The 12,868-nt window shown below is 39.6% G+C and overlaps 1 protein-coding gene across 2 annotated transcripts in view; it reads left to right on the top strand.

The window, feature by feature from the left end:
- Positions 1-12,868, top strand: part of ERCC8 (ERCC excision repair 8, CSA ubiquitin ligase complex subunit) — a 58,816-nt gene that overhangs the window by 10,014 nt on the left and 35,934 nt on the right. For both annotated transcript variants that reach the window (XM_039544244.1, XM_039544243.1), the window contains exons 5-7: positions 2,793-2,874; positions 3,893-3,961; positions 5,829-5,895. In XM_039544244.1, the coding sequence (XP_039400178.1) occupies positions 2,793-2,874; positions 3,893-3,961; positions 5,829-5,895 (218 nt within the window). The remainder of the gene's footprint in view (positions 1-2,792; positions 2,875-3,892; positions 3,962-5,828; positions 5,896-12,868) is intronic.

Raw genomic sequence — 12,868 nt, 5'->3', positions numbered from 1 at the left:
TAGGAGACTATTAACTAGGCTTAAAAATCCCCTATTAAGCTGTAAATCAGCCTATTTACCTAGGCTTAAATGGATCTGTGTCTTATGTGGTGCTGCTGTTAGGCTGGAAGCCTGTTGTGCCCTCTGCTCCTGCAGGGGACCTTCAGCAGAGAGACTTCCTTCTGGAGGAGCATTCAAGAAGCCTCTTGGCTGAAAGCCCCTGGTGGTGCAGAGGGCAAACGGAGGCTCCCTGCCCACTCTTCTGGTACTAGCAGATGGTTGAGGAGAGAGAGAGAGAGAGGTGTTCTCTTTTTTTTTGAATTTTTTTTTTTGACCACACTAAGAGACTAATGTGGCAAATCTTGAAGAAGATGAAGATTTTAAAAAGAATAAGAAAAAAAAAAAAAAAAAAAGAAAGACAATATGATAGTTGTTTGTTTTTGTTTTTTTGATTTTGTGTCTGTGCAAAAGTTCAAAAACAACATGTTGTTTTTTGTTTGTTTTAAAGAAAAAAGCCAGAGCCAGAAAAGACAAGACAAGAGACAAAACAAAATAAACTAAATAAAAAAAAAAGCAACAAACTTCCTTCAGAAACTAGAAGAATAAAACAAAGAAAAAAAAAAAACAAAAAAAAAAAAACTGTTCTTCAAAAGCCTTAGGCTCATTTTCATTATTATTTATTGAAAAAAACAAGCAGCAAGGCACACACATTAAGAGACCCTTACACTTCAACCAGCAATAGCCATATGAAGAATTAAGTTGGGGAACAAGCAGTCATGGCACGAAAACCATTCCCATGTCAAATACCATCCATTGATGCACTGATGACATTGCAGAAAATGTTCAGGACCAGTTGGTAGATGGCTACCTGATTAGGAATGGCAATATCAGATTAGGAATGGCAGTATACAAAAACCTGTAGGAGAACACTTCAGTCTCCCTGGACACACAATAGCAGATTTAAAGGTAGCCATCCTGCAGCAAAAAAACTTCAGGGCCAGACTTCAAAGAGAAACTGCTGAGCTTCAGTTTATCTGCATATTTGACACCATCAGCTCAGGATTAAACAAAGACCGTGAATGGCTAGCCAACTACAAAAGCAGTTTCATCTCCCTTAGTTTTCGCACCTCAACTGCTAAAGAGGGCCTCATCCTGCCTGATTGAGCTAACCTCGTTATCTCTAGCCTGCTTCTTGCTTCCATATATATACCTGCCCCTGGAAATTTCCACTACATACATCCGACGAAGTGGTTATTCACCCACGAAAGCTCATGCTCCAATACGTCTGTTAGTCTATAAGGTGCCACAGGACTCTTTGCTGCTTTTACAGATCCAGACTAACACGGCTACCCCTCTGATACTTGACACCAGTGTTATCAAACTTTTTAAATAGAGTGAAATTGATAAAAATGCTATTAAAGACCGAATATTAACTCATTTATGGAATCATAGGGTCAGAAGGAACTGCAAGGTTTATGTTTGGATAATAATCTTATTTTGATTGATATTTTCCTGGAATTGAACATGAATCTCTGGATACCAACTGGATTCGAAACCCCTTCTCACTAACATTTGAATCCATTCCAACCTTTATTTTCTCTTGACAATTCTAATATTGTTTTTTTTGAGCTGAGATCTTATTCAGAAGGCCAGGTTTTCAAATCTTACAGATCAGGAATTCTAGATTTCTGTTGAGAGCGCAAGGAACTCTGCTATAGCTATGAAAGTGCTGCTTCCTTTCACTTCCAGTTTTCTCTGAGTCTAAGTAGTCAGCAACAATTTTTGTGAAAACAAAACACAGAAGTAAGTTAAATTTCTAAAATGACTGACGCTATCAGAGATTCAGTAAAACATTGCACAACTATGTAGTTTGAAACAGGTCTGTTCTTACCAATAAAATCTTAGGCTGTGTCTAGTCATGCCAAAAAATCCACATTCTCAAATTATAGTTTTAAAAACCCAGATTAGATCAGATTATGTAATAAACAGTATGTAGTTGAATAAAATCACAAGAGTCCAAACTCATGTCCTTATTTGGTTGTGAGGAGCCACCATGCTTTAAAATATCGATAAGGGGGAGACAGTACTAAACAATTTAGGAACCAAGACAATAATGCAACGGTGATGTTGAAAAATTAAGGTCACTGGTGAGGAAATTTGAAAAGTCAGGATTCTTAATGGTAATATTATCAGTCTTCTTGCACATAATGTGTATTTGGTGGCTTATATTTTAGTATGTAAACAATAAAACAGAGGTGATTTCAGGAACTTGTCAACATAGTCTTGAGTCCCAACAGAAAATGGGGAAAATATATAAAATAAGGGACCAACTTTAAAATTAAGGTGACGCTTCAATTTAGCCACTCACTATTGCCTTTACTCACTATTTATTTATTTGCGGTAGCATGTTTTGTATGTGATTGATTAACAAAGAGGTATTAGCTCTGGTATGCAACATTTTCTTTCTTTCCAGTTATCGCTGATTTCCATTTCCATACCCCACCTTCTTCCTTGCTACTTTTTCTTCCTCCTTTTTTCCCCCCCTTGTCACTGTAATCAGAGCATTTTCTTCCAGGCTTTAGTACTCTTTGCCATGGTAGCTCCATGACCTGCCAGTGCTGGATGTCTAGTTCTGATAGCATGACTATTTGCATGATTAAGCACTTAGTCAGTAGAGAGTTAACATGTGAGCAGCCCTGTAAACAGTAACTCTAACATGAAAAATGCTTAACAATTTTAAAGAAGAGATTCAAATTCTCATTATGATATTAATCAACGGGCAAAGCTGATAGATGTTTTCTTTTAATTACCAGCCTGCAGATGTGTTTAATTTTGAGGGAACAGTTTATAGCCATCATATGTCTCCAGTTGCTACCAAGCACTGCTTAATAGCAGGTATGTATACATTTTTAAGAAGTTCCTATCTATATTTGGATTGAAGAAAGAGGCAAATGATTAAAAATTAGCATTTTTTTTCTATAATGGCTTTTTACCTATGCAACAGTCTTGTCTATTTTCAAGCAAATAATATCAAAAGCTTCGTAAAACTGAGGTCATTTTTTAAATAAAATCACTTCATTTGGGCTTATACTGTTATGAAAGGAAAGTACCCCCTTTGCATTTCTGAAATGAGCAAACCATGCACCACCGAGTTTGCATGGGTCAGCTAGTGTTTCTAAATACACACAACTCAGATTAATGCAGCTAAATCAGTATTTGGTCTTGAGATCTATTGGAGTTGAATGTGTACTGTATACTTTATGTATTTACTGTTGTCTATTAATAAAAAAATTCTTTAGAGATGGGACCATATTCTTAATTCATAAATCTAGAAAAAAGAGCAGCCTTGTTTCCCCTACAACAGCGATTCTCAAATTGTGGGTTGGGACCCCAAAGTGGGTCCAGCCCTGTTTTAATGGGGTGCCAGGGCTGGATTAGACTTGCTGGGACCTGGGTCCAAAGCCAAAACCTGAAGACTCCTGTCCTGGGCAGCAGGGCTCAGGTTATAGGCCTCCTGCTTCGGCTTTGGTCACCCTACCTGGGGTGGTGGGTTTTGACTTTGGCCCCCACACCTGGGGCAGCAGGGCTCAGGCTTCGGTCCCTCCTCCTGAGGTCTTGTAATTTTTGTTGTCGCAAAGAAAGTTTGAGAACTCCTGCCCAACAACCCTTAAATATATTGTTAATGTGGGACATTTAGTAGAATTGTATGCAGAAACTTTGAAAATATAAATCTATTGTAGTTGCAATACATTTTTAAAAATCTATTCGGTAATTTTATCAGTTCAAATGTGTGTGAAATCTTATGAAGCTGATAGTTTCTTTATATCTTTGTAGTAAGACTTGTTAGACTTTTTATTCCTTGTTAAGAGTTGTTTTTTTTTTTTTTTACATTGTTTTGTTTTTCTTGTTACAGTTGGTACCAAAAGCCCCCAAGTACAGCTTTGTGACTTGAAGTCTGGATCCTGTTCTCAAATTCTGCAGGGTACTTCTTAGTCTGAAACATAATTTTTAAACAATAACTACTTTGAGTAGACCAGCCACTGTAAAGAAACACTATCCAGCCAGTGTAAAGAAACACTATAAATAATGTGTTCTCTGTAAGTAACGTGACGGATGTGTTTAGTACCAGTTGTGAAAATTACACAGTGAAAAAGGTTGTTGTGTATTATTCTAGTGCTACCGAATTGGAGAACACAAATACTATTTAAAGAACAGCTATCATTTTAGGGCTATGGGAATTTTCATAATAAACCCTGATTTCTGGAGTACTAGTTAGTCTTAAATCATTCTAGTGTAACTAGACGTGTTTGAAACCAGTTTGGAGGAAAATTAGTTTGTGTTTAAAATTATAAAAGCACGTTCAAAGGTATTTCCATTTGCATAACTCAGACCTCTTCAGTCAAAATATTAATTAGCTGAGCAAAAGTGTTATCTTGTTAGCATAGTTTATTTTTAAAAACAAATTATGAATTTGAGATATGAAAGTTTTAAGAGACTTCTGGGGGCTTTTTAATTTCTCGTTCTATAAAAAGGCAAATTCCGTATAGCATCCCTTGAGAGTAAGAGGCCCTATTTTCAGCTAGTGAAAATCAACACAGTTGTACCAATTTACACCATCTGAAGTTCTGACTCAGTATAGATTAATATTTGTTTAAACATTGTTTTATGACCTCCAGGAATGTTGTACTTGTGTTCATGAAGATTTTGTGTGTGTGTGTGTGTGCACGCGCCTTTTTACAAAACCGTAATATTTAAAAACAAAATATCCTCTAGAGATTTTGTATGGATGTACTTTCTTTAAGACTCTTTGGCTTCAGAGGCTCAGGGAGTAAGATATTACTCGACATAAGGAGAGCAGTATCTGAACCTTTAAGTTCATCTAATAATGTTAGGAGGCCCTAGGGCTTTATGCTCTGGGAAGCCTTAATGATGAGTTGGTTGTGGGTAATTGAAATGAAACACTATAATGGAAATATAAATGATGAAATGTTGAGTGTACTGATATAGATGTACAGAAGGAAGTGGGGTAAATAACTCTTGGTTATGAGGCCAAAGATGTATGTATATGATCTAACCTACTTTTTATCAATCAGATTATTTGCTCGCTCATGCCCATTTTATTATAAGTGGCATAGTACCGACGCTATATTTAGATTGCCTAACACTTTCTATTGTTTATAGTTTTTCTAAATATCTTTTTGAGGAGCTCAAAACCCACTATGGTTTGTTAATAAATGTATTGTATCACCACTCAATAAGCAGCGCATGATCCTCATGCTGCTAAGAGACCAAAAGAAAACACACACTTAACTTCAAATTTGGGCTGTTGGTAAGGGGTAGAATAAATAATCTAGATAGAAGATCTGCTGAATAAACATATATTTAAAAAAAAATCCGCTGTAAACACGGTGAAATAGCTCAAATATTGGCACTAAATTGATTTTTACAGTTATGTATTTAAAACATTATTGTTAAAAATTCTGTAACAGTAATGGAGTAGTCCTAGGAGTTCTATGTGCTTTTCTTTTGCTAGCATAGCTGTAGAATGATAAAGTCGTCTGGGCTAGTAAAGTATAGAGAGATAAACTTAGCATTCTTCATATCACTTTCAGCTGAAAGCATTCTTACCCAAGCAAAGGGGAGGCGGGGGAGGGGTAAACTGCCAATAATCCAAAATAAGGAACACTCTTCCCATAAACTCCAAATTAATACCAGAATATTGATGGCAGTTGTAAATTGATAGATTAGTCCAATTGCATTTCTCTTGGATATATGCTACGTTTACTTATATCAGAAAAGTTGTTTATCAATAAGTTACCTGAAATTTCTCATGGGTACCATATTTCTAGGTCACAGACAAGAAGTGCTGGCAGTGGCCTGGTCCCCACGTTATGAGTATGTCTTGGCAACTGCAAGGTAAAAACTATTTCTGTAATGTAAATAAGCAGTAAAATGGCTTATTTAGAAAAAATATTTTGATACACAACAGCCATGAAGTTTAATATTCATTTGAGGTAAAGGTCTGCATTAGTATTTATATTATCATGATACTGTAGATCCTAGATGGAAAAAATTGCATTGAAGAGCTATCCAAATGGTGCACACAGGGTTGGTTTACACCAGAGGTGCGCAAACTATGGTGGGACCGTCCTGCCCAGCCCCTGAACTCCCGGCCGGGGAGCCTAGTCCCGAGCCCCTCCCTTGCAGCCACACCACTGCTTGGGTTTCGCTCTGGCCCACTGCTCCCACTGGGCAGTGTGGGAGTGCAGCTGGCTCTGGCCAGGTGTCGCAGCTGCGAGCTCCTGATGCTGGTAAGGGGGCAGGGAGTGGGGGGTTCTGGGGGAAAGTCAGGGAGGAGGGAATGGTTGGATGGGGCAGAGGTTCTGGGAAGGCAGTCAGGGGATGGGGAACAGGAAGGGTTGGGAGTGGGAGTCCCAGGGGGCCTGTCAAGGGGCAAGGATGTGGATGGGGTCAGGAGGGCAGTCAGGGGACAAGGAGCAAGGGGGTTGGATGGGTTGGGAGTTCTGAGGGGGGAAGTTAGAGGGCAGGAAGTGGGAGGGGGCGGATAGGGGGTGGAGGCCAGGCTGTTTCGGGAGGCACAGCCTTCCCTACCTGGCCCTCCATACCGTTGGGCAATCCCGATGTGGCCCTTGGGCCAAAAAGTTTGCCCACCCCGGTCTACACTTAACTTATGTCAGCATAGCTATGTTGGTCGGGGTGTGAAAAATAAACACCCTTGACTGACATAGCTCTGCCAAGAAAATCCCCAGTGTATATGCAGCTACATCAATGTAGCTAATGTAATTCGGGGAAGTGGTTTTAAATCGGCAGAAAAACACCTCCTTTCAGTGTAAGCTGCATCTATGCTAGAGGGCTGTTCTAGCCATAGTGTAGCTATAGCCTAAGATTATAGGTTGAGTTTGTGCATGGGTGGCACGTATAAGAGATGGGTTTGGTGGATGATACAGAAGATGAGGTCATGGCACACGGATATAAGGGATGCAAGTGTCTTTTCATCTCTTTGTTCTCCCAGCCAATTATCTATGCAGATGGTAAAGTCCAGAAAGAAGTCTAGACCTGCAGAAGTCTAGACCTGTAAATCTCAGACCAGTTCATCTTTGATTTCTTCCTGCAACCCCTGCCAGAATTGGTACTAACGTGTCTCCTGTCAGCAGGCTGATAACTAAGGCCACCTTGGCCTGGTTAGAGACATAGATTTGGGGATGTATCTGAAACAGAAGCTGGCATTGGCTCAAGAAACTTCAGAACTGCTGTCAGTTCCTATCTAACTGTTCGGGCAAAGGTCTCTGTTCAGGACAAGGCCCTGCAGATAGCGTTGACAGAGTGGTATTGTCAGTGCTGAGCTGCCTAACTTGCTCCTGCTGCCACTGGTTCTCTTGTCAGCTATGCAATATGAGGCTGCCATGCTTGATTATCCACCTGGATTATCCATTTGGGCAAGTCCGATGCTTCTGGTGGCTATGGTGGTGGTGCCAGGTCCATCCTTCTTGCACTGGGCTTGGTCCCACAGGGTCGTGGGTGGCCAGACTAATAGTTGGAGCCAGAATCCACAGCCACAACACAGGAGTCAAATGTCAGCTAGGTCAGGATACTGAGAGGTCAGAAGCAGGAGCCAAACTGTAGGTCAGGAATCATAAGTCAGATGCCAGGAGTCAAGCTGCGTCGGGATGCCAGTATATCAGGCCAGGGGAGAAGGAAGCACAAGGCATTCAGTGCAGCAACATTTCTCTATAACATATGTATTATTTTCATATCTCCAATATCATTTGTTACATCAGTAAATAATGATGCAATTTTTTAGATTTTTAATAGTGGATCTACTCTTTTGCAGAAATCTAATTCACTGGCTCTTTTAATGTAAAAAAATATTTAATTTGTGATAGTTCATTGAGGCTTGAGAGGGGCTTTGAGGTCTTCATTCTCAAAAAAATTAGCACTGAGTGTTGCTACCTCATTCTTTTCTTACACTTCTACATCCTGTAACTCTTCTGTAATCCACAATTTGAATTGCTATGCATTTTTAGACAATGGGTAAAATTTTCAAAATGTCTTAAGTCATTGCAGGAATTTTCAGCTTTGCCTAAAAGTTTATGTGACTCTCAAAGTAAAGGTTATCTCAATATTTAACAATTATATTTAGAGTGCCTTCCATAACAGAAATGGGGAAAACACTAAGGAGAGTGTGTTGCAGAATGTGACACATTACTCTAAAGAACATGAATATTCCTATTGCTGTAATTTGAAATCCTCCTCTGTGGTTAAGTACATTTTTGCAGTTTAGATATTTTGGTTAGAGGTGAAACATTGTCATCTAAAGATGAGAAATGTTTTTGTCGTCAAACCCATTTGCAATCAGAAGTTTTAGTCAGGAAAAGATTTGTCATCCAAAGCTTTAGATGACAAAATGTTAATAGAATTTTAGTCCAATAACACTTTAGATGACCCAGCAATTTCATCTCTAAAACTGCAGATGTGACTAACAGGTTTAACATGAGATTTGTTTGTCATCTAGAGGTCAAAAGTTTTGCAGTCAGCAGTTTTAGATGCCAGTCACTTTTTTTGTCAGCAAACTCATTTTCACTGGCATCTCTGATATACAGCTATCACCTAACTCAGAAAAATGTGATATGTACAAAACTCTAAATATTGATTATAAAAACCTATAACAATCACAATAATGATCCATAATTGATAATTTTATTCTTTTTACCACAAAACAGCGTTCACATTTAAGTGGCTGAAAAATTGAGGTAATTTTTGATTGTTAAAACCATAGATTGAGTCTTTGCCATATAATAATAATTCTAATCTTATTATCTCTAATATTCTACACACTTTCATTAATTCAGAGAGATTCCAGTCAATGTGTCCATCAACCAAAATTTTGAGGGAGAGGTTCAGAGTATGTCTCTTAATGGAATGTTTGCAGCAAATTTATTTGTGGCATTGGAATCAGCTGAAGTCCAAAAAAGAGGGACATGCTCCCTCTTCTCTTATCTTCTGATTCATCTGTACATAAATGTTTCCCAAGATTCAGCCAGTTGTGCCAGCTGACTCAATTACAACTACTTTTAAATTCATCAAAATAAAAAACAGCAAACTAAAGTAACAACAAAATAAATCAATTTAGCATAGTGAGAGGCTCTTTCTTACAAGCTGCATCCAGCACACTTATTCTTAGTATTATTCTGAACCAATGGTAGCTACAGTTGCTTCCAAGTAACAAGTCTCTTTGAACTCTGCATTCAAGAATTTAAGGTACAATAGTTAGTCACCAGCATTCTTAAAGCACCATAAACCACAATAATAGATGCTAGAAGTGCAAACCAAGCATAAAGGAATAAGAAAGACACACAAATGATCGTCTTCTAGTAACAGCAGTTCAGAGTCAGCGTCAGAAGAAAAAGGGAAACCATGATAATCTGAACTGGCTGCCTTATAGAAAGAAATCTAGAACTGAATATGTTCTCCATATTTGAGAGACTACTTACAAAACTTCATGTAGATATCAGCAAACCCTCACAAAAGAAGAGTATTGTAAATATATAGAATGTGGTAAAAGTTTCACTCAGAAGTAGTATTTTGAAATACACCAGCCAATCCACAAGAGGAAGGGAATATAATCTGATTTTATGTGGTTTGTGTATCAAATGTTATCTCATATTGCTCTATTAGATTATGATGATTGATACTGATGATGCACTGACAGCAAACTGGAGGAGCTATTATCTTCTTAATAATAGTTGGCTTGTAGATTTGGACAATATAATCTGATTTACTGAGAAAAGAAATATTAGCCAGGACACTGGGATTATCTCTTACAGCAGTATGTGAAATTGTTACTAGCTTTGAGCTTGCTGGGTGACTGACCAGGATTCCCTGATGCTGTTTCAAAATAATCTGATAGATGCTTGGAGTGGAATGTCTGTCCATACATATGTAACCCAGGCCTGCTGGGTGTGGAGCTCTGTCCCTCACTAGTGGTACCTAGACCACTTAGAGATTAATGAGTCTACTACAGCCTGAGATTTTAGCTCATGCTTTAGAGGCTCATACACTAAGCTTCAGAGGTCCCAGGTTCAATCCTGCCCACTGCGTTACACACACCGAAGTAGCTAGAAGAAGGCACAGAGATAAGATAGAGAAGAAAACAAATGGTAGCATTAGATGTTCTCATTTCCGTTGTCAATAGTGAAAATGTGGGGCTTTAGAAATCAGACCAAAGATATGATTTATGTATGTTCCTTGATGGATGACCTGCTAAGGGTGACTTTCTCCTAGGATACAGTTACAAAGGACAGAGAGAGAACCTTCATCTTTCTTCAAGAATACAGTAACTCCTCACTTAAAGTCGTCCCGGTGAACGTTGTTTCGTTGTTAACATTGCTGATCAATTAGGGAACATGCTCGTTTAAAGTTGTGTAATGCTCCCTTCTAACATCGTTTGGTAGCTGCCTGCTTTGTCTATTGCTTGCAGGAAGAGCAGCCCGTTGCAGCTAGCTGGTGGGGGCTTGGAACCAGGGTGGACCAACAGCCCCCTATCAGCTCCCTGCTCACCTAAGTTCCCTGTGCAGCAGCTGCCTGCAGTTCAGCTGTGTCCCTCCCCCCCTGCCTTGGAACTGCTCCACAAGACTCCTGCTTGCTGTGCCGGAGGGAAGAGGGGGGCTAATGTCTGGGTGTCCCTCTACCCCCTGCTTCTGCATCCCACTTACCCCATCTTCCATAGAGCAGGGGGGACAAACCAGGGCTGCAGTCTCAGCAAGCTGATCTAATTAACAAGGCAGTATACTTAAGGGAAATGCGCATATCTCCCTCCATTCCTGCTGCCTTGCAGAGGGAGAGAGTTAACCCTTGAGGGTGCAGCCAATTGCTAGTTCATCATTTAGCAATAAGGGAAATATCCCACCCTCTGACTCCTCCACCTCAGCCAAGCTTCACAATCATCATCACTGTGTACTAGTATTAAATTATTTGTTTAAAACTTATTGTGTGTGTGTTTGGTGAAAAAAAATTCCCTGGAACCTAACCCCTTCATTTACATTAATTCTTATGGGGAAATTGGATTCGCTTAACATCATTTCGCTTGAAGTCGCATTTTTCAGGAACATAACTACAACATTAAGTGAGGAGTTACTGTACTGCTTCCTAAGAACTTGGTGAAGAACTATCTAGCTGCAGTAGAAAAACGGGGGCTGATTATAGGTGCAAAAGTGGGGAAGCTTTTCAGAGAAGAGAAAAAAATGTATGATCCATCAGATTTCAGCTGGTAAAGCTGTCGTGTTCTGAATGTTAATAAAACTTTGAGAGAGTTCATATGGTGTTTCCAAATTTAGTTATGACCTGAGTTCCATCTCAGGCCTCTTTCATGGGTTCCTTTTTCCTTTTTAAGATAACTTTACCTCTTGTTGAAGGCATCTCATTCCTGGAGTTCAGAGTGTTTAAGCAGTCCATGTGCTGCTGACTTCCTTGCTACATCTAAATATCAGTGTAGCAGCTGTGAGCAGAAATGCCTTCTAGCACTTTCAGCTGACCACCTGACTATGTCCAGTCACATCTGAATAGACCTTGTAACACTGATTCACAAATTTGTCTTCTCTAGAGTAGACAGCTGTTACTCTATTTCAGACAACCCAAGGAGCCATCAAGAAACTCGGGTGGTTGAAGGCCATATTTTATGCAAAGCTGACCAGCATTAAACTATCACACAACTGGTTCTTACTATGCTTGCTGCCAATCATATTTAAGGTTCTTGTTCTCTTAATCTTTCAATGAGCTAAAACATAATTACAGTATCTTGGCAACTGCCTGTGTCACAAGTCATTTGAATGGCTGCTGTGCTCAGTGGGGGACTCACAGAGCTCAAGTTTCAATGTGGATTTGTGACCGCATCCTTGGTGAAGGACATATGGTTATGGAACATGCTTCCCACAGGAGACTGAGCGAACCATGAATCTCACCCCCTTCAAACCATGCAGCAAGCTATGCCTGTTTAAACAAGCATTTCCTCAGCACTCATGTTGTAAGACACCCAGCACAGAGGGAGCCAGTCACCAGCACTTGGTTATTGTAAACAACAGGTTTAGGTTTAAAGAAGAGGGAAAGGAAGCTCTACTTTTTTTTCTTTTTAAAACCTCTATTAGTGGTGCTTGATGTGTATCAAATCTTGTAGGCTGTTCAGCGACTACAATGAATACATTTAAATATATATATTGAGTTTGAGACCCCTGGTTTAAGCAGTCCATGTGCTGCTGACTTCCTTACTACATCTAAATATCAGTGTAGCAGCTGTGAGCAGAAATGCCTTCTAGCACTTTCAGCTGACCACCTGACTATGTCCAGTCACATCTGAATAGACCTTGTAACACTGATTCACAAATTTGTCTCCTCTGGAGTAGACAGCTGTTACTCTATTTCAGACAACCCAAGGAGCCATCAAGAAACTCGGGTGGTTGAAGGCCATATTTTATGCAAAGCTGACCAGCATTAAACTATCACACAACTGGTTCTTACTATGCTTGCTGCCAATCATATTTAAGGTTCTTGTTCTCTTAATCTTTCAATGAGCTAAAACATAATTACAGTATCTTGGCAACTGCCTGTGTCACAAGTCATTTGAATGGCTGCTGTGCTCAGTGGGGGACTCACAGAGCTCAAGTTTCAATGTGGATTTGTGACCACATCCTTGGTGAAGGACATATGGTTATGGAACATGCTTACCACAGGAGACTGAGCGAACCATGAATCTCACCCCCTTCAAACCATGCAGCAAGCTATGCCTGTTTAAACAAGCATTTCCTCAGCACTCATGTTGTAAGACACGCAGCACAGAGGGAGCCAGTCACCAGCACTTGGTTATTGTAAACAACAG

This window comes from Mauremys reevesii, linkage group 6 (genome assembly GCF_016161935.1).
Source record: "Mauremys reevesii isolate NIE-2019 linkage group 6, ASM1616193v1, whole genome shotgun sequence".
Lineage (NCBI taxonomy): Eukaryota > Metazoa > Chordata > Testudines > Geoemydidae > Mauremys > Mauremys reevesii.
Note: the sequence above shows the minus strand (reverse complement) of the source record. Positions and strands in the feature narration are given on the sequence as shown.